At 42.3% G+C, this 21,293-nt stretch overlaps 1 protein-coding gene across 1 annotated transcript; it reads left to right on the top strand.

The window, feature by feature from the left end:
* Positions 1-2,298: 2,298 nt before the first annotated feature.
* LOC113017965 (uncharacterized) lies at positions 2,299-21,038 on the top strand. Its single transcript, XM_080293458.1, has 10 exons — positions 2,299-2,569; positions 3,405-3,752; positions 7,617-7,949; positions 8,043-8,141; positions 11,053-11,379; positions 11,530-11,847; positions 12,212-12,535; positions 13,657-13,989; positions 20,601-20,927; positions 21,034-21,038. The coding sequence occupies exons 1-10, from the start codon at positions 2,533-2,535 to the stop codon at positions 21,036-21,038; spliced, it is 2,451 nt and encodes an 816-aa protein (XP_080149584.1). The 5' UTR covers positions 2,299-2,532.
* Positions 21,039-21,293: the final 255 nt, after the last annotated feature.

Genomic DNA, 21,293 nt, shown 5'->3' with positions numbered 1-21,293 from the left:
CGTCCTGTCCCCTTGGCAGAAAAACAGCCCCATAGCATGATGTTTCCACCCCCATGCTTCACAGTAGGTATGGTGTTCTTGGGATGCAACTCAGTATTCTTCTTCCTCCAAACACGACGAGTTGAGTTTATACCAAAAAGTTCTACTTTGGTTTCATCTGACCACATGACATTCTCCCAATCCTCTGCTGTATCATCCATGTGCTCTGTGGCAAACTTCAGACGGGCCTGGACATGCACTGGCTTCAGCAGCGGAACACGTCTGGCACTGCGGGATTTGATTCCCTGCCGTTGTAGTGTGTTACTGATGGTGACCTTTGTTACTTTGGTCCCAGCTCTCTGCAGGTCATTCACCAGGTCCCCCCGTGTGGTTCTGGGATCTTTGCTCACCGTTCTCATGATCATTTTGACCCCACGGGATGAGATCTTGCGTGGAGCCCCAGATCGAGGGAGATTATCAGTGGTCTTGTATGTCTTCCATTTTCTGATGATTGCTCCCACAGTTGATTTTTTCACACCAAGCTGCTTGCCTATTGTAGATTCACTCTTCCCAGTCTGGTGCAGGTCTACAATACTTTTCCTGGTGTCCTTCCAAAGCTCTTTGGTCTTGGCCATGGCGGAGTTTGGAGTCTGACTGTTTGAGGCTGTGGGCAGGTGTCTTTTATACAGATGATGAGTTCAAACAGGTGCCATTCATACAGGTAACGAGTGGGGGACAGAAAAGCGTCTTACAGAAGACGTCACAGGTCTGTGAGAGCCAGAGATTTTCCATGTTTGAGGTGACCAAATACTTATTTTCCACCCTGATTTACGAATAAATTCTTTACAAATCCTACCATGTGGATTCATGGATTTTTTTTTCACATTCTGTCTCTCACAGTTGAAGTGTACCTCTGGTGCAAATTACTGACCTCTGTCATCATTTTAAGTGGGGGAACTTGCACAATCGGTGGCTGACTAAATACTTTTTTGCCCCACTGTATGACCCTGAAGGTAAGCGCGTCATGGACTAAAGTAAAACAGTATGTTGGATGTGCCATGCAATGCTCAATTACATGGGTGGGAGCTAGTGTGTTAGCTCAGTTAGCTCGTTAACGTGTTGGCCGTCTAGCCCCATGCACGGGGTGATCGGCGGTAGCTCGTTAACGGAGATTTGCCGTGTTGTGGCGTTAAGGTCATTTCAACGAGATTAACCTGAAAGCACTAGTGGGAACACAACGAATATGACTGCACATTTACACCGACATTATCCTAGTGCAAGGACAAAGATGAGCGATTCCTCAATCAGATACAGGGCTTGCAATATTGCTAGCCCGACGTCCTGGGGCTAGCGATTTTTTCAGTCGGGCTACCAAAATCTATCTCTGCCCTGCCCGTCGGGCTATTGTAGGAAGGAAAAATATATGTCAATGATTTTGCATTCTTTCAGAAATGTAGCTGGGTAATTATGTCATTGTCATCGGTGAGCCACTGTCAATATGTGACATATTGACATCGTGTTTGAATTTGCGCTTGTTTTTTTGCTTTCACTTTGCAATCACGCGAACTGCGTATAGAGAGCGACAGCACTGATTGGTGAGTGATGATAATTTGCGCACCAATTCCTCTGACATCGTCTTATCAATCGTTAGCTTACTATGCAAACATGACAAGTGAAATCTCCCGCAGCTTAAACATGTGAGAGGTTGATCGCGCAGAGAATCGCTGAGCTTATGTGAGTGAGTGTGTAAAAGCATTTCAGTTCTGCTGAGCCAAATAAGACAGGTCAGGGTGAAGAAGTGACAGCCAAAGAAAAGCTTACCACAAAACGGAGAAGTTATGACAAATCAGACTATAAGGCAAAAAGAAAGTGCAGCTTTATGGTTTCATGGACAAAAGAATTTCTGTGGCTGCAATATGATGAGCTATATAACCAGGGGTGCACATAAGTGGTGCGCATTCGCTGTCAAAATAAAAAACACGCACAAGGGTTAGGGTTAAATTTAAAAACGGTACTTTTGAGTTAAAATATATATTTATAATTTTAATAAATGACAAATTAAAAAGGCATGAACATTTTTTTGTATCGAAAAAATATCGAACCGTGACACCAAAGTATCGAACCGAACCGAACCGTGAATTTTGTGTATCGTTGCACCCCTAATATATATATATATATATATATATATATATATATATATATATATATATATATATATATATACATAGAGAGAGAGAGAGAGAGAGAGAGAGAGATAGATAGATATATCCATATAATGATGCAGTGCTACACACATTCATATTTGCATGTTATTGTGTTCAGAGAGGCTGCTTTTTATTTTTATTTCCTCATTGCTGTGCACATTTTTTTTATAACCGACTTCAAGGTAAAACTTGGACTCAGATGCTGTTGAACCTGTTTTCTGGAACAGAGTCTTGAAGGAACCAAAAGCAAACTTTTATTTATGTGTCAACATTTGGAGATAAATGTCTCACTGATTCTGATCCATCCGTGTCGGTTAATTCTGCCAGTTGGATTTTTGTTTACAGGGGGATGAAGATGCTGCTGGTGTTGCTGCTCCTCATCAACAGTAAGATACACACTTTAAATACTGTTTAAATGCCGATTGTGTGTAAAACTTATGGAGCTGTATTACAAACAAGTAACTCGAATAGTGAGGAAAGAAGCTTTGTTTGTAAAAATATGAAAGACTGTAGTCAAAGGTTGTGCTTTTCCATCATTGAGACGCTGAACAACATCCTAGAATAGTTTTACACTAAATCCCTTTGTTTGTACGGTGGTTCAGTCCTCGTCTTACAAACAGGCGTTCATCGCAGTCAGCGTACAAATCTGTAGGCACTGAGAGCCAAGGATGAACATTTCTGACATACCTCTGCAGGAGTGCCAACTACTCACTGTGTGTGTGTGTGTATACATGGTGTAGACTTGTTTAAACTGATTCTACTACGGTGGTTATCCTCAGCGGAGTGGCTGAGCAGCCTGCAGTTTATTCATATTGAGTGTGATGTACAAGAAGGTACAGTGTTGTGTGTAACAGGAACAGGAAAACATCACAGTATAAAAGATGAAGATAAAGGCTGAACTGACAGCTGTTCCACTGCTGTCACATTAAGGACCTGCATCAGAATAATTTTTGTAATGTTGCTTTACTGGAACAGCAGTTATTAAACTTGTCACAAGATGGCGCTCCAACATATTCACAGGCACATTAAGTGGTGAAGGAAACACTTGTATGTACAATAAATGTATCTACAACATCTGTGTCAAACCAGCTTACTATTGTGTTGTCAAGAGTCAACGTTTCAATATTCAAACACATGTCTTGAGTTTCTTAAATTAATTTCTCACCTGAGGTATCTGAGACAGCATGCGGTTAATTTCTATGTCTGTTCATGTGTCTTCAGTTTCCCAGCATGCCCTGGCTGTGGTGGTGGAGGTGAATGAGGGGGAAAGATCTGTCCTGCTGCCCTGTCAGTACTCAGGTATTACACCCGAGGACCCCACAATGATGTGGACTCGCAATGATCTTCATCCCAACTCTGTCCACCTACAGCGAGAAGGAAGAGATGACCTTAGAGGACAAAACCAGCGTTACAGCAGGCGCACATCGATGAGGCGTGATGCTCTGCACACTTTAGACTTCAGCCTCACTCTGAGAAAACCACAACTGACCGACAGCGGCAACTACACCTGCTCCATCAGTTTTGGAAGAGAAGAGCTGACACTGACAGTTATACAGCTACAGGTCAAAGGTCAGCAAGAAATGCCAACACCTGCTCTTTATACAGCTCAGGAGTCAGTACTGTGGACAGATCAGAGGTTAAACAAAGAGTGTTAGATTGATTTGGTTAAAAGTTGTCATTGTTGTGTTTAAACTTGTCTTAAACACAACAATGACATGCAGTTTTCTTAAACTGCATGTTTAGATATTTTTCTGTTTCTACCATACATGCAAGATGGTGGAGGAGGTTTAGCCATTAGTGTTTAACTGCAGGCACATTCCATATAAGATTGTGGTTTCCTTATTTGATAAGGAATGTTTACTTCCTGCCATTTATAGGCTCACCTGCACTGGTATATGAGAGACCGTTAAAGGGGTTAAACCGTATACAGGAGGGGTGAGATGACTCGGATGCTCGGATGAGCATGCACACACACACACACAGTCCCTTTAACCTTTATGACACACCATATGGGTTTTACAATGGGGTTGTGTGTTGACTGAATAAAGGCTGCAAGGGGACGCTGGTTCTTTGGCGTTGTCTGGGATCAGGTGAGATCCCAGACAACTGATCCGACCGGCTTCCCTTGCAAGTTAAAACCCATCAATCTCTGGTTGTCTTGCTTCGTTCATGGGGATAAGTCTCTGAATCAGTGAGGCCTGTGAGCGCAGGCCTAACAAAGAGTGTTTTGGCAATTCTGTTATAAACAAAGACCAACATTTTAGATCTAAGCTCCATGGAAGCCACAACTAAGGTACGATTTTAGCTTGAATAAAGCGATATTGATTCATTAAATCCTGAATTGATTTTTAAATATAAATGGTTTTTGCCAGGAACACCTGAATCTCAGGTTAAAGCTCACAAAACTATTTTAACAACCACCAGACAGCTAAAACACCAAATGAGAGCAGGTACATTGATTCCACACAAACACCTAAACACAAAGCACAGACCATTTCACTCGACGGCACATACACAGACACGCCATCAGGACTAAAAGGCGAGATCTCACTGATTCTGAAGCTGCAGGTTTTGTCACTCTCTGACCAAAATTTACTGAACCAGCAGCAAAAGTAGATCAAAACTAAGCTTCACATTTGATAAACATCGTCTTTAATTCCCTCTTACTTTTGCCGTTTTACTTCCACCACAATAGAATCACACTTCCTGGATGGCTCTCTGTCAGTCACTTAATATGTTGATTCATGGTTTTCTTTCATTTTTGATCTACTGCAAAATATTCTAAGGTAATATAAAAAGCTAGGGAAAAAGATTTTTCTGTGTTTTATTTTCACTTTGACACAAAGGCATCCGCTGTGATGCGCACACCTCTGAAGTCTCACAAGTGTCAGCTTTGTTTTTATATATAGATATAAAAATATGGAAATGTACTGATAAATGATCAGAATTATAATATTTCTCACTGTCTGAGTCAAAATTGAACTGAATCGAGGATCAAATCAAATCGAGACCTTATGAATCAGAATCTAAACGATTATAGAAATCGACACCCATCCCTAGCCACAACAGCAGAATGGACTGATTCTTATATAACGCTTTTCTACTCTCCCGGAGTACTCAAAGCGCTCTATACAACATGCCTCATTCACCCACTCATACAAGCACTTCTAAACTCAAGTGCAAACTAAACTACATTCACACACATTCATATTCCGATGAATGCATCGGAGGGCAACTCTGGGTTAGTATCTTGCCCAAGGATGTTTGGCATGCAGACTGGGGAAGCCAAGGATCAAACCACCAACCTTCCGATCAGTAGCTGATCTGCTCTACCACCTGAGCCACAGCCACCCCCCCGAGGATACATAAATACATAATATTTTATATTTTCTGATGACCGTATTTAGTTGTCAAAACTGTGTAACACTCTTCAGAAATGTTGAGGTTTTTCACCACTTGCTGAAGCCTTTTCTAGTAAATACTGGCTCCCAGTGAAACTCAAGAATTCATTTAGTAAAGACAAGCTAACAAGTGCTGAGTTCTTTGGTACACTGTATTTAACCAGCTTTTGTTAAAACTTGTCTGGAATGTGGGATGCTTCCAAAGAGCAGGTTACGGTTACATTGGGTCTGCTTGAGGATGTCCTGCTGTCATCAGCAATGTTAGCTTCCTTGGTGGGTGGAAGTCCCTTTGATTCCGTTGACTATAATATTTTATTTAATGCTTAAGATGCTGGCTGGTATCTCTGGTTCAGCACAGTAGGAGGAAGGTTCCTCCTACTCGTCTAGAAAGACTTTTTGTCTCAGGGTAAGCAAACCCTCCTCTGACACTGCTGCTCTAATCTGTGGGGTAGTGCAAGGCTCAATTCTGGGTCCATTATTTTAATTTGATATCCTTTATTTAGCTGATGTCATTAAATGATATCAATTCTATGCTGATGACACCCAACTGTGTCTGTCTTTTAAGCCTCGACAGCTGGATAGACTATCCTCCACAGTCCACTCTGTGTCCCTGATAACTGCTCTCTACTAATAAACTTTTTTTTTATATTCACACAAGACTCAGAATATGACTACAGCTACATAAATGCCTTTAAGAATCAGTCAAAGGATTTCTGTCCAGTGTTTGTAATCTTTCTGTATTTGATTCTTGACTTATATGTAAAATCTCTTTGACGTTCCTTTAAAAGAACATTTCTAAATTCTAATAGTCTCCTGTACGTAAATGCATAAATGTATTCATGCATTTGTGTCATTGTGGTGGATTACTGTAATGTCTAGTTTACAAGCTTAGAAAAAAAGCTTTATTTATGTCTCTAAGTGATACAAAATGCTGCAGCCAGGCTCCCAATGCATTGTAGTAAGCAACCTTGAAGCGCTTTTTATTTATCTGCTTTACAGTTGATTTTATAATTAGATATAAAATTCTCATCCAGTGGAGCCCCGCCTTACGAAGACCCCATTTAACGAAGAATTCAAGTTAAGAAGGCTCTTAACGGCAGTATTTCTGCCCATGGTACGGCAAAATGCCCGCATAACGAAATCCGCTGGCAGAGACCAGAATTCCCACAATGCCTTCCGAATCATGTGATAACCCCTTGGCTTTTGTACTTGCGTTTTGCTGTTCCATATGAAAGACGTATCGTTGTTGCAGTGCGCTATTTCGTGTGCTTCTCATATGCAATTAGCCTACCGTTCATTCATAATGGGGCCGAAAAAACTTTCTGCAAGTGATTCGAGTGAAAAGAAGAAGCGTAAGGTGCTCTCGATGGAAACAAAGAGAGAAATTATTGACAAATATGAGCAAGGTCCTCCTCCACCAAGAACTTTGTCTTCAGCCAGCATCGCCTCACTCAAAAGGTGATGGAAAAAGGTGCTCCGACTTAACGAAAATTTTGACTTACGAAAGACGCTCTGGAACGAATTTAGTCGAGGTTCCACTGTACTTACATATAGACCACTACATGGGCTAGATCAATTTAGTGCTTTGTATGTACATCTGCCTTGCTCTGTGGACTTTTTCTTTTCAGTACAACTTTCTTTTACAGGCTTTTGTTCCCTTATTCCAACGTTTTTTTGCGATATCCTGCTGTCATCAAATTCAAAATGAGATTTCTGATCAGTCAAAAAATAAACAAACAGCAAAAAAAGAAAACATACTTTAAAATACATTACATTTAAATTATAAAAACTTTTATAAGTGTCTAATATAAAGGTTTTGTGTGCATTAAACAATGTTTCCATGGCATCAAGGATTTTTTAATGCTGGAAATGATCAAACGATGATTAAATTGTTAACGTTAAAGATCCAGTTTAGCTTTCAATGGGAAAAAAGAGGCCAGATGATGATGTATTACCACAGAGACATAGATTAGCAACACTAATGCTCATATCCCAGATGACTATTTGATATTGTGATTTATTGTCCTCTCAGACCAGCAGGTGGAGATGAAGGTGAATGAAGGCTTAGAGTCCGTCATCCTGCCCTGCAAAACAAAATCTTACCTGCCTGAGGACAGCACAGTGGAGTGGACTCGCTCTGACCCAGAACTCATGATGGTCCATATGTATGCAAACGAAGGCGACCAACTTAATGACCAGGACGGCCTTTACAGAGACCGAACAACAGTGAACAAAGACCTGCTGAGAACTGGAGACCTCAGTCTGACCCTGAAAAAACCCACAAAGAGAGACAGTGGAGGATACATCTGCACCATCTACAGCGACAAAGACATCCTGAGACAGAAAGTAGTGCTGCAGGTCGAAGGTCAGAGATGTAGATAAAGGTCAGAGGTGCTGTAGATGTTGTCATACTATTATTATGTTTTAATATTATGGTCTATTATTGTTTTCTACACAGAGCCATTTCCATCCTGGGCCATAGCTCTCCCAATTATCCTGGTTCTTCTTGTGGTTTCTGGAGGTCTTTTATTTAATTTCCGGCACTATTTCATGTCAGGTGAGTGTCTCCTACTACACTACCCATAATGCCGATGGTTAGCAGGTGTCATTTCATGGCTCCTCAACGGATGACCAGGTTTGAAATCAGTTTTCATATTTAATCTTTACTCTTTACACATAAACAGCAGTGAGTCTGCAGCTGAGTGAAGACTTAAACTGTCAGGAGCAGGTGATGTTCCTTCATTGTAAAATCAGCTGGAAACAAAAAGTGATTTATTTTTTATTTATTTATTGTTTTTTTTTTCTACAGCTTTCAGTGTGATATAGATTCTTTGCTGGGGCAAAGTTTGTAAGCTGTACTTCACTAAAACCACTGAATGATGTGTAAGCTCTGCATTGCATTGTCACTGTTATGTCTATGTAACAATTTGAGGACTTAGAAGATGTATAAACCCCGCCCCTTTCATGTGAACGTGGAGGGGAAGCCCTGGGTTTACTTTACTTAAATGATTCATGTTACCTTCTATCTCTATTGCCATGTTGAAGTAATGGTATCCAGGTAACAGAAAGATATTCTGGGTATGTTGAACTGTTTTTGTAGTAAAAGTTCCAGAAGCTGAAAGAGTTGAGAGTTACAAACAGCTGATACAGAGAGCTGAAGAGAAACTTCCAGGTTTGTTCCAGAAGTCAGAAAACCTCCTTCAGACTCAGTCATTGATCAGTGAAACAGCTCCACAACATGACTTTACTAAACAGTAGGGCTGGGTATCGTCACTGATTTCTAGAATCGATTCAATTCCGATTCACAAGGTCCCGAATCGATTCGATCCACGATTTGATTCAATTCGATTTGAATCTGGGAAATTTTGCCTTAGACAGTCAGAAATATTATAATTCAGATCAGTACATTTACATATTTTTGTATCTATAAAAAGGAAGCTGACACTCGCAAGACTTTATCAAAGGTGTGAGCGTCACAGCAGAGGCCTTTGTGTCAAAGTAGCTGAGGATAAAACACAGAAAAACATGAAGGAGATTTTCCTGGCCTGGATTTTATAAAAATATTCTGCAGTACATCAAAAACGAAAGAAAACCATTAATCAACATATGAACATCACCTCTGAAGTTACAGCAGTTTTATTAGAGACACGGCTAAGCGTTTTACATTTTGCATAATTTTAGAAAGTTTAAATTTGTTCAGTATTGAACAGCAGAAATTAGGTTTACTTTTCGGAAGTATATAAAACGGAAAAAAAAACAGCGGCCGACAGCGCTGTAAACAAAGGTAGACTTGTGCGTAACAAGCAAGCGAATAATGCAGAAAACAGATTTTTAGACGGGAAACTGTTCTTGAAGTACAGAGAAGGAGAAAGAGAGAGAGAGAGAGAGAGAGAGAGAGAGAGAGCTGTGTATAAAGTGTGATTTTTATCATGGTGGAAGCAAAACAGTAAAAGTCAGAGGAAATTCATGACGATGTTTATGTGAAGCGTAGTTTGGATCTTCTTTTGCTGCTGGTTCGGTCAATATTGTTTGGAGAGAGATCAAGCCAACAGCTTCAGACTCAGCGCAAAAAGGGCGTGAACACAAAGCTCGGACCCGCCGAAACATCAGAATCAGCGAGCTGTCGGCTTTCAGCCCCGACCGTGTCCGTGCCGTCGGGTGAGAAAGGCGACATCTCACTGATTCGGATCCGCGGGTCGCGCTGTGTGTTTACGTCTTTGTGCAGAATCCGTGTTCCTGCTCTCATGTACTGTTTTAAATGTTTGGTGGTTGTTGAAATTTTGAGGTTTCACCTGAGATTCTGGCATTTCGGGCAAAATAAATTAATATTAAAAAATCGATTCAGGATTTTAATGAATTGATTTCACGTTATCCAAGCCAGAATCGATTTTAATCGATAAATTGATTATAAAAACCCACCCCTACTAAACAGTGTGTGTGCTTCACTGCATTGATCTGACACAGAGGCTGCATGTGTACAAGCTGTTCTTCTTCTGTGGTGGTAAACAGCAGGCTGACATGGAAACATGTGCTGACAGTAAATGTTCCTCCTTGAGTTGTGCTCAGTCATGTGGTGGAGAGCTTCAGATGTTCAGACACATGAGATCTTCATGGTTTCTGTGCTGATGTGTGAGACATGGCCGACTGTGGAGGCTCAGTCTGTCTGTTCTTCTTCATCCAACATGTCTGCAGCACTTTACAGGACACTGCAGACTAGTTACCAAAGAACGAGTCAGGAACACATCAGGAACAAACTGAGACACAATCTGACTGAGACTAGAAGACAAGGAGGGGACAGGGAGGTCATGTGACCATCACTACTGCTGCTCAGGTCATCATGTTGTGCTTTGTTGTCCTCTCAGATTACAAAGTGGAGGTGGATTCAGGGGTGGAGTCTGTTTAGCTGCCCTGTAAAGCCTGAGTTTGCCTGCCTAACAATGCTAAAGTGGAGTGGAAGGACAAATATAACAGGAAGATCCACGTGTATCAGAACGGCTCTGACCAGCCTGAAGAACAGCACAAGGACTTTAAGGGCCGAACAGAGATGAGTGAAAACCTGCTGAAGCTTGGAGACTTCAGTGTGACCATGAAATACCACACAGTAACACACACCTACACCTGCACAGTCCACAGAGGGACAGATCCTTTCTTTCACTTCTGATCTACTACAGAATATTTTTAAGGTCATGTGCAATAAACTCCCAGGCCATGTTTTTCTGTTTTGTCCTCAGTTACTTTGACACAAACGCATCTGCTGTTATGCTTACACCTTTGAGTCTTGCAAGTGTCAGCTTTCTATAGATATAAAAAAATGGTACATGTACTGATACGTGATCAGAATTACAATATTTCTGACTGCCTACGGCAAAATTTCTGATTCAAAATGAATCGAATCGTCGATTGAATCAATTCTGAAAATCAGTGACGATACCCAGCCCTAATCATGTTGTCCTTTGTTATTCTCTCAGTTTACCAGGTGGAGGTGAGATCAGGGGTGGAGTTTGTCCAGCTGCCCTGCAAAACCACAATTCGCCTGCCTGAAGATTCTAAAGTGGAGTGGAAGGACAACGATGCCGTGAAGGTCCACGTGTATGAGAACGGCTCTGACCAGCCTGAAGAACAGGACGATAAATACAAGAACCGAACAAAGATGAAGAGAAACTTACTGGAACCTGGAGACCTCAGTCTGACCCTGAAATACCCCACAGACAGGGACACAGACAGCTATACCTGCACCGTCTACAGCAGGGAGGAAGAGATTCTACTTGAGAAACAAGTGGTGCTTACTGTCAGAGGTCAGTGCTCTATTAAAATTACCCGATACCCCTCATAAACCTACATGTACATATCACAAATCTGAGTGATGAAACAAGAAATGGGGAAGTGGAGGCCCTGTTACCATCAGTCCTGCTGTTCCACTTATACATGCTTCATTTTCTTCTCAGTCCCCCCGGAGGTGGTGGATTCAGGGGTGGAGTCTGTCCAGTTGCCCTGTAAAACCACACTTAATTTACCTAAACGTGCTAAAGTGGAGTGGCGAGATGCTTACAGGAAGGTCCATGTGTATCAGGATGGCTCTAATAAACCAGATAAACAGGATCCGTTTTACAGAGGCCGAACAGAGATGAATGAAGACCTGCTGAAAACTGGAGACTTCAGTCTGACCCTGAAATACCCCACAGTCACAAACACTTACACCTGCACTGTCTACAGCAGGGAGGAAAACATCCTGATGAAGAAACAGGTCCTGCTCACTGTCAGAGGTCAGTGCTGTAGTTACAGGTCAGAGGTCAGAGGTTAATGTAAAAGTTCAGAGAAGATGAACTGTTAGGGTCCACATCATCCATGAGACTTTCATGAGTTTTTCACAATGTTTGTTTAGCATTTAGCATACAGCTGAAGCTAAGTCAGTTCAAATATATCTATTTTGTTAGCACTCACATCTCAGTCACAATAACTACATGATTGCTTTTAACCAGAACTGTGAAAGTTTCCTGATATTCCTCATAAACACACATGGAAATCACAAATCTGAGTGATGAAACAAAAGGGGAAGTGGAGGCCCTGTTATCATCAGTCCTGCTGTTCATGTCTGTACCACTTATACATGTTTTATTGTCCCCTCAGTCCCCCAGGTGGTGGTGGATTCAGGGGAGGAGTCTGTCCAGCTGCCCTGTAAAACCACACTTACGTTACCTGAAGGTGCTAAAGTGGAGTGGATGGACACATACAGGAAGGTTCATGTGTATGAGAATGGCTCTAATAAACCAGATAAACAGGATCAGGATTACAGAGGCCGAACAGAGATGAATGAAGACCTGCTGAAAACTGGAGACTTTAGTCTGACCCTGAAATACCCCACAGACAGAGACACAAAAATCTACACCTGCGCCGTCTACAGCAGGGAGGGAAACATCATGTTCAAGAAAGCAGTTAATCTCAAAGTCAAAGGTCAGGGATTCACAGTATTCGCTCTCTGTATACACGTTATATTTGTGTTTCCCTACTTTGCAAACATTCAAACTTTCTGTATTCCTTTGACTTACTGCATTAAGTTAACTGTTCTGCATTTGGATCTACAAGATTTTCTTGTTGATTTGTATTATGCTGTACATTAGACAAATAAGTCGTATTAGGTCATACATACAGAAACAATTGTCACTTCTCCGAGTAAAGACTCAATACTTAAATTAATGTCCCTTCTCCTTGCTGTCAGTATTACTGAGGATAAGGGGTGGCTGTAGCTCAGGTAGAGCTGGTCACCTTCTGATCGGAAGGTTGGTGGTTCGATCCGTGGCTCCTCCAGTCTGCATGTCAAGTGTCCTTGGGCAAGATACTAACCCCAACTTGCTCTCCGATGCATCCATCCGAGTATGAATGTGGGTGATTGTAGTTAGAAAGCACTATGTATAGAGAAAGGGCTTGTGAGACTGGGTGTGATTGGGTGAATGTGGCATGTTATATACAGCGCTTTGAGTACCTTCGGGAAAGTAGAAAAGCGCTATATAAGAATCAGTCCATTTTACCATTATTGAAAAGAAGACAATCACAGAGTTAAATGTGAGTGACCACCTGAGAGAGGTCACATGGTGACGGCAGAAAACGATGCTCACAGTTCTGTTAGAGACAAAGATTTAAACAGTAAAATGAGGCTAAATTTCACTTTAATCATCCAATTAGGGGGGTCATGTGACTTTAGCGCTTCCTGTGTGCCGATTCAAAGACTGAATAAATGTGAAATATAGATAATATAGATCTTGATTTTGGGGGGGGTTTTCTCTGCTTTCTTTGTATTATTGTTGGGTCTTTACCTTGCAGTATTATGCACCTTGAGGCAAATATTGATGTGATTTTGTGAATTAAGTTAAATAGAATTGATGTAACACTGTACTGATCCAGTTTCTGTGGCCACCTTAACCTGAAATGATCAAATTGATTTAATCATTGATCACTTAATTGAAAGATTTCAGTCCCATGTTACCTTCTGCTCTGATCTTTCTTTCAGCTTCCTCTACAACCCTGAAAACCTGCTGCTGTCTGTACAGCTCATGTTGTGTTTGTTGTCATCTCAGTCTGTCAGGTGGAGGTGCAGGAGGGAGCGGAGTTGATCAAACTGCCCTTTAAAACTACAGCAAACCTGCCTAGAGATGTTGTAGTAGAGTGGCAATGTGGTGAAATGATGGTCCACGTGTATGAGAATGGCTCTGACCAGCCTGAAGAACAGGATGAGTATTACAGAGAACGAACTAAGATGAATGAAGACATGCTGAAAACTGGAGACCTCACTCTGACCCTGAAACAACCCATAGACTGGGACAGTGGAGAATACAGCTGTGAAGTCAGCAACAGGGATAACCGCATGAACAGAATTTGGAGACACAAAACTGTGCTGCTGATAGTCAAAGGTTTGTGTGTGTGCGCGAGTATGTGGGGACAGGTATTAACATCTTTCTGGGGACCAAAAATTGGAAGTTTACTACACTTCTCCTATCCTCCCTCCTGTCCTCCTCAGCTGAACTGAAGTCAGGGCTGTAACACAAGGAAACGTGCAGAAATGACTGAGTCAGCATGTTGTTGAAGTGAGTTGAGTATCGGGGCGATCGTGGCTCAAGAGTTGGGAGTTCGCCTTGTAATCGGAAGGTTGCCGGTTCGAGCCCCGGCTTGGACAGTCTCGGTCGTTGTGTCCTTGGGCAAGACACCTCACCCGTTGCCTACTGGTGGTGGTCAGAGGGCCCGGTGGCGCCAGTGTCCGGCAGCCTCGCCTCTGTCAGTGCGCCCCAGGGTGGCTGTGGCTACAATGTAGCTTGCCATCACCAGTGTGTGAATGTGTGGATGACTGGATATGTAAGGCGCTTTGGGGTCCTTAGGGACTAGTAAAGCGCTATATAAATACAGGCCATTTACCATTTACCATGAGTGATTGTGATGAAGAAGGCAGTGCGTTTAATTACAGTGGTGTAAATCCAAACAACAATAAATCCCGTTACGTGTCGTCTCCCCACTCTTGTGCTCCGGCTCCGTTCCCTGTGTGCTGTTCCCTGGTTTCCACAAACCCCCTGGGGAAACACGCATACAAAGGCAGCCGTGAGTATTAACATAACGGCAAACTGGCACTAACCTTACACATTTAACTGAGACTGATGGGAAGTCACTCAACAATCCAGCGTCGAGGAGCTCTCAGCCATAGTGTTTTGTAGCTCCTCTGACAAGGCTTGATCGGCGCCAGGTTTATGTGGAGATTCCTGGGTGTGACCGGTCAGCTGACAGGGCCACACCCACCAGGCCTGAAAGTGCCTGTCACGACTGCACCTTCACACACACCTGCCAGTACACAAGCAAGGAACACAGGACAGCAGCAGTGCAGAAGACATAACCCTCAAATAATAATAATAATAATAATAATAATAATCCACACTGCTCATGGACCCCGAGTCCCTGGAACCGGGTCCATGACAGTTTCCACGCTGGTGGAAACCCAAAGAAAACGCGCATTAAGAGGCTCTAATGCCTGGGTCTCAAGCTCATAAAGTATAAAATATGAAGCCAATAGGCAGAGTGTTGCAGGCATAGCCCTGAAGAATGTAGCATCATGTTCAGTGTAGTCCGTGTTGCAGGGAGAATGCACTGCCATACCCGTTATGTGTCTGTGAGCGCGAGGAGGGAGAAAAAGGGGAGTGGAAAGGTACGAGCTGTCACCGAGCAGAAACGAGAGATGGAAGCATGTAAATATAATAATAACCACTGCAGCCAAAAAGAGTGCCTGACAGCCCAGTTGTAAGTAAGCTATTAAGACTCGACTGTACACTTTGTTCGTGTTTTCCTCTTAAAGAGTTTCATTGGAGCAGCCTTTCAACGCCTCTCTCTGTCTCTCGCTAGCAAAGTTGACCCAGACAACAGAGCAAAGCTAGTTTTCGGCTACAAGAACGACACGGAACCCGACATGTTAATTTTAAAAGTAACCTTCCCAACACTGCTTACTGTTTCACTTTATTCCACTTATTCAGTCTGATGTTCTCTAATTTATTTCTCTTGTATAATCTTTTGTTCTGGTTTTCTGCCTCTTTTTGCTTTAACCAACCTTTCTCTTTATTTCTGCTGGGAAGACCGTGTGGAGCCTGAGTGGAGGACCCAAATGTAGACATAGAAGAACAGGATTTGAACAAGAAAAAGCAAGCCAAGTCTTGGACTGAAACAGGAGAAAAAAAAATACAAGGCGACATGTCTAAACATAAACTAGGCAAAATTAAATAACTGACAAATCAGTGATGAGACTGTGAAACAAATAAGATTGCTATGATAACTATGAGGCTATGATGAGAGGTACCAAAACTCGGTGAGAGGAACAGACATCCTGACAAAGACTAAGTGACAACACACAGACTACATACACACATGAGGTTATTAGGGGAAGTGGAAACACACGGGGACACAAATGGACGTCATAACAACACAGGGAGAGTGAAACTAAAACAATGATCATAGAACACAAGACCTCTACAAAACAAAGGATGAAATGCAAAGAGATGTGGACATGACACAGGCTTGACAACATGAAACCACAAAGACAAGAAATACATGACACAGAAAACCAGAACAGACTTAAATCGGGGGACATGAAAGGACCTAATCTATCTCATAAATGATCCCAAAATACAAAATAATTCAACTAAACCCTTAATTTAAAGAATAGCACAAGAATAAAACAATATAAACATAACAAAAATAAATAACTAACACAAACCGCTGGGTCAAAGACCCAGCCCCTGACAGTTTTTTAAGTACATTAACTGATGCATCAACCTTTGAAAATGGAAAAAAAAAATCAGTCAGATTCATGGCTGCATCAAAGTGACACTTATAGTTCTCCCACATCAGCTAGATTATAACTATAGCAGCAAACAGCAGCTGAAACTAACCAATGAAATAAACAATCTGGAGCACTCAGTCACAAGACAAGAGCATAAGAGCCCGGGAACATGATTCAAGTGAGTGGACAGGAGTTCATGGCAAAACAGTTCAGGTGGCTGGCCCTGACTCCATAGAAGCAAAATCCAAAAGCCCCGTTCAGATGATCAACCCGGAGGTCGATGGCATAGAAGTCCACAGTTCAAAAGTTCAGGGGGCCAACCTGGGGGTCGACAGCGCAACAGTCCAAAACAGCACACTTCAGGGGGCTGGCCACGTGGAAACTGGTAATATAGTTCATGAGGCCGAAGATGTCCAGCCAATGGCCTAGAAAGAGGACGGCGACGGTGCGCTTGACATGGGCTTGGACGAGAAGGCCACTGGGCGTAGACGTGGATTGACAGGCCCAGGTGAGGCAGGACCAGAAGGTGGCGTGGCAGCCGCAGGTGATGGAGTAGACTGTGGTAAAGCAGGTGACGGCATTGAAGCTACTGTTGGTGGAGCAGGAGGTGGCTGAATCAACTCACCAGAGCCATCACCTGATAGAGGTGGTGCTGGACGGGCTCATCTGAGACACCAACTGACGTGACATGAGGCTGGACGGGCTCACAAGAACCCCCAGCGGATGTAGCACGAGGCTGGAAGGGCTCTCCAGAACCCCCAGCAGAGATGAGAAAGTGCTGGCGTGGTTCTCCTGAACCCCCACCAAGAACAGATGCAACAGGTGCGAAGACCTCTGGTTTGAGGCGGAGCCAACTGTAGCAGCACAGTGCACGCAGCTTGGGATGCAGTGGCTGGGGGTGTGCAGTGCAAATGGTCTGTCCAGGCTTTGTTAGCAAGATGTCCTCTGCTGGCTGAATGAGCTTACCAGAACTTTCAGCTGAGGATGGAAGTGGCTGAACAAAGGGTAGATTTATTGTTCATTATTTTCGCGAGATTGGGAGGAACATGAGAAAAACAATCATTATTGCTCACCACTACTGATTGCTCAGCTGAAACAGAGCAACAGCCGCGTAAGCGTCGCTTACTCTGGGAAGAGGGAGGCCAACCTGACCTCGAGCGGAGTGAACTGAAGCTGCTGCTCTGGTTGGATGTGCTCTGGTTGGACAAGGAAATCCTGAATTAGAGGATGTAGCGAGCCAAATAACCACTGGAGTTCTGAAATCATCCTCCGTATAGGAAGAGCAATTTCCTCCTGGTACTCCTTAATGGGGATCCCTAACCTTGTACATCATGTCCTCATGGAGCTCAGTGGAGGGATTATGAGCTGTCTGGTCAGGTTGTTCTGTTATAGCTTGGAAGAGTAAAACTAAACGCATTGACCATAGAGCACAAGACCTCTTCAAAATAAAAAAAGGAAACATAACCAGACGCAGACATGATAACATGAATTTGACAACATAAGACACACAGACATGAAACACGTGAAGGGCGAGGGAGGGATATAGAGGAGAAAATACAAGGGAAATCTAAGAAATAATAAACTATAGCAACCTAGGCATGACAGGAAAGAACTAAGATAACTAAAAGAACTTAAATATAAGTGTAGCCAAGTACGGGATAAGGTAGGGGAAGTTAAAGTAAGATGGAGAGAATGGGCCAATAGCTAGATTCGTAGGAAGGATAAAGTGAGTTGCGTGAAGAAGAATGACTGGAGCCACGGGTAAAGTTGCTTTGAATTGTATTGAACTATTTAGCAACAATTTAACAGCATTTCATGAACAGGAATGAAATCATAAAATAAAATACAGTGACAGCAATAATAATAACAATCAGAATCCTATCTGAGCTCAGATATGTCAGTCTTGCCAGCTTAATAGTCAGTGTTCAGTCAAGTCAAATCCAACAGGTCAAAAGTTTGTGATTGGTGCGATTTCGTCCTACCGCACTGTTGCAATTGTTCGTGAGAGAAGAGCAACCTGCCCTTCTGGGCCAACTCAGAATGGCTGTGGTTCGGTTCAAAGGGAAAGGCTCGCCATCTTCCTCATCAGGAAGAGATCCAGGTCTCACGATCCCATAAAAAAACCTAGCCTGTAAACAACAGGACTATTACTAATTCAGTTCACACTCTAATGATATACATGGCCATATGTGTAAATAATGCAAGTGCTATAACAAAACAAGCACAAAACATTAATTCTAATTTCTAACTATAGTCTATACAGTGCATCTTAATCATGAATGCAATCTTTAAATCACAATCAGCTTATTCTATCATCAAGGTGCACATTTCTATCAGAAATCAGAAATAAACCATAAACTATGGTAGATTATTTTTTTACAGTATTGCCTTTTAACTGAATTACAGGAGCATTGCTTTACACTGCATAGCAATGAAGCAATATATTATTTACACTCAATGTACAGAATAAAATTATGAAAAGAATATACAAAAACCCACAGGCTGTAGTTTTACAGTATGTGGCAACGTATCTATCCGGACATCTATCCAGTGCCGCTCGAGCATCAAATGTAACAAAATTAAGTAGATTCATGACCCTTAAGATCAACATTAACTTATTCCATCATCTAATTTTAGTACATTTAATATTCAACAAGTAATACTAGAACATCATCAGCACACAAGCTGAGTGCTCAGAATGGCTGAACTCCGTGAGAAACCCTGTGTGTTCTCCCACAGTGAAAACGTGGTCAGCTACAGCTACAGCTATAAGCATCAGGCTAGTTAGCTTTTCAATTAGCCTGATTCGCCCAGTCCCAGTTTAACTCACCAGCACACGTCTAATGTTCAACTCTCAGAGAGGATCTTGTCCACTTCATCCGCTCCCGCGCAGATCTACAACATTAAAATTGGGCCATTATATTCCCAGCTAACTTCTTGTTAGCTTTTAAGCTTCAAGGTTAGCTTAACAGCTTCTGACTCACCATGATGGTTTCAAAGTCCAAAATGTTCACAACAAATTAGGTCAGTTTCTCCAAGGTCCATGCAGATCTCCGGTATGGATATTTGCTCAATTTATCAAGTTAATAGTTATTTTCCAGCAACAAGCTTGGCGGTGAAAATCAGCGATGGTCTCGTGCACCTCCGTCTCTCTCTGTGTCTGAGCACGTGACGGTACAGAGCAGGGGAAGGCGGGGCTTGTTCCTTCCTAACCAGTAGGGGTGTTAAATATACTCTTTGGGTTTTATTCTTATATTTATATTATTTATCTTTTACTATTGATTTACTTTAGCTCAACTCAGTGATTAACAGAGTAATGATAAATCCCAATTAACAATAACAATGTTGTTGTATTGCATAACTGAGTCGTGTAAACTCACTGGGTTACATAAGCCATAAACAAAAAAATATTTTAACACTCAAAACGCTGGGCCAAATGGCCCATGATCATGATAATTTGAATCCCCCTGTAGATGCTGACAGGTAACCATGTCACACAGAGCTCAAGCCTTTGAATCCAGCTGTGACTGTTGATTTTCTATTGAATGGACTTTTTCAAATCCAGCTGTAGGCCTGTGTTTGTGAGCTCATTAACAGCTGTTTGTTTAGAGAGACGTGGTCCTCACAGGACAGCCACTACAAACATATGATTTTATAGAATATGATGCATTACTGCAGATTCAACACAATAGAAAGGATTTGAAATGAGCTCAGCCTTAGACATGTGCAGCAGTAATATTGATCCACAGACACTGATGGGAACATTTTTCTGCACAATAAGTACTTTGACTTTTCATACTTTATGTACAATTTGCCAGTACTGCAGTTTTGTGTGTAGTGAGGTGTTTTCATGGTGTTTTCTTGGTGCTTTTACTAAAGGAAGGCTTCTATCAAATTCTTCCACATGTTGTCAAACTGAGCTGTGTGATGAAGTGAGTGTGACAGAAACACTCAGACTGTGTTTCTCTGCTTCATCAAGTCAAATCTGGTCCTCAGAGACTGAATAAAGTCCTGTCCCACTAACAGCAGCTCCAACAGTCTGTTCACTGCTTTCTTCCTGTCAGTCTTCATCTTTCTGCTGCGTCTCCTCTTCACACTGACCACTTTCTATCTAACAGTGAGCTCCCAGTGAAGCAGCAGCATTCAGCCTTTTAGAGTCAACACAAATGTCTCCATCCAAGCTCATGTTGTGCTTTGTTGTCCTCTCAGTCCCCCAGGTGGAGGTGGATTCAGGGGTGGAGTCTGTCCAGCTGCCCTTCAAAACCACATTTCACCTGCCTGAAGACGCTAAAGTGGAGTGGATGGACATGAAAAACAGGAAGGTCCACGTGTATGAGAACGGCTCTGACCAGCCTGAAGAACAGGACACGGTGTATAAAGACCGAACAAAGATGAATGAAGAACTGATGAAAACTGGAGACTTCACTCTGACCCTGAAATACCCCACAGATGGAGACAACAGGACCTACACCTGCACTGTCTACAGTAGCGAGGGAAACATCCTGCTGAAGAAACAAGTGGAGCTGAAAGTCGGAGGTCAGTGCTGTAGATACAGGTCAAAGGTCAGAGGTCATGTAGTAGTTTATTCTCCAAAAGCTGTTAGTTTGAATCTACTTTCTGTTCATTTGTTTTGATCTAAAAGCCTGAAATGTCAGCTACAAAAAGAAAGTTATAGCTTGCCTTCAAGACTTTGAAAAGGACAAAATCATTGACCGCCTCACATATCACCGCCGTTACCCAGGGGATGCCATACCCTGCATTTACGGACTTCCTAAAATCCACAAGGAAGCTGTCCCACTCAGACCCATAGTCAGTAGCATAAACTCAGCCACTTATAACATTGCAAAACACCTTGCTACCATCCTTGCTCCTCTCATGGGGAACACCCCACACCACATCAAA

This window comes from Astatotilapia calliptera, chromosome 3 (genome assembly GCF_964374335.1).
Source record: "Astatotilapia calliptera chromosome 3, fAstCal68.1, whole genome shotgun sequence".
NCBI classification, from domain to species: Eukaryota; Metazoa; Chordata; class Actinopteri; order Cichliformes; family Cichlidae; genus Astatotilapia; species Astatotilapia calliptera.
The sequence above is the reverse complement of the archived record's forward strand: the minus strand, read 5'-3'. Positions and strand labels throughout refer to the sequence as shown.

Excerpts from the sequence above, each read along its gene's own strand:
- LOC113017965 (XM_080293458.1), top strand. The coding sequence starts at position 2,533 with ATGAAGATGCTGCTGGTGTTGCTGCTCCTCATCAACA. Across the intron at positions 2,570-3,404 it reads GTTGCTGCTCCTCATCAACA|TTTCCCAGCATGCCCTGGCT; the intron begins GTAAGATACACA and ends ATGTGTCTTCAG. Across the intron at positions 3,753-7,616 it reads TATACAGCTACAGGTCAAAG|ACCAGCAGGTGGAGATGAAG; the intron begins GTCAGCAAGAAA and ends TTGTCCTCTCAG.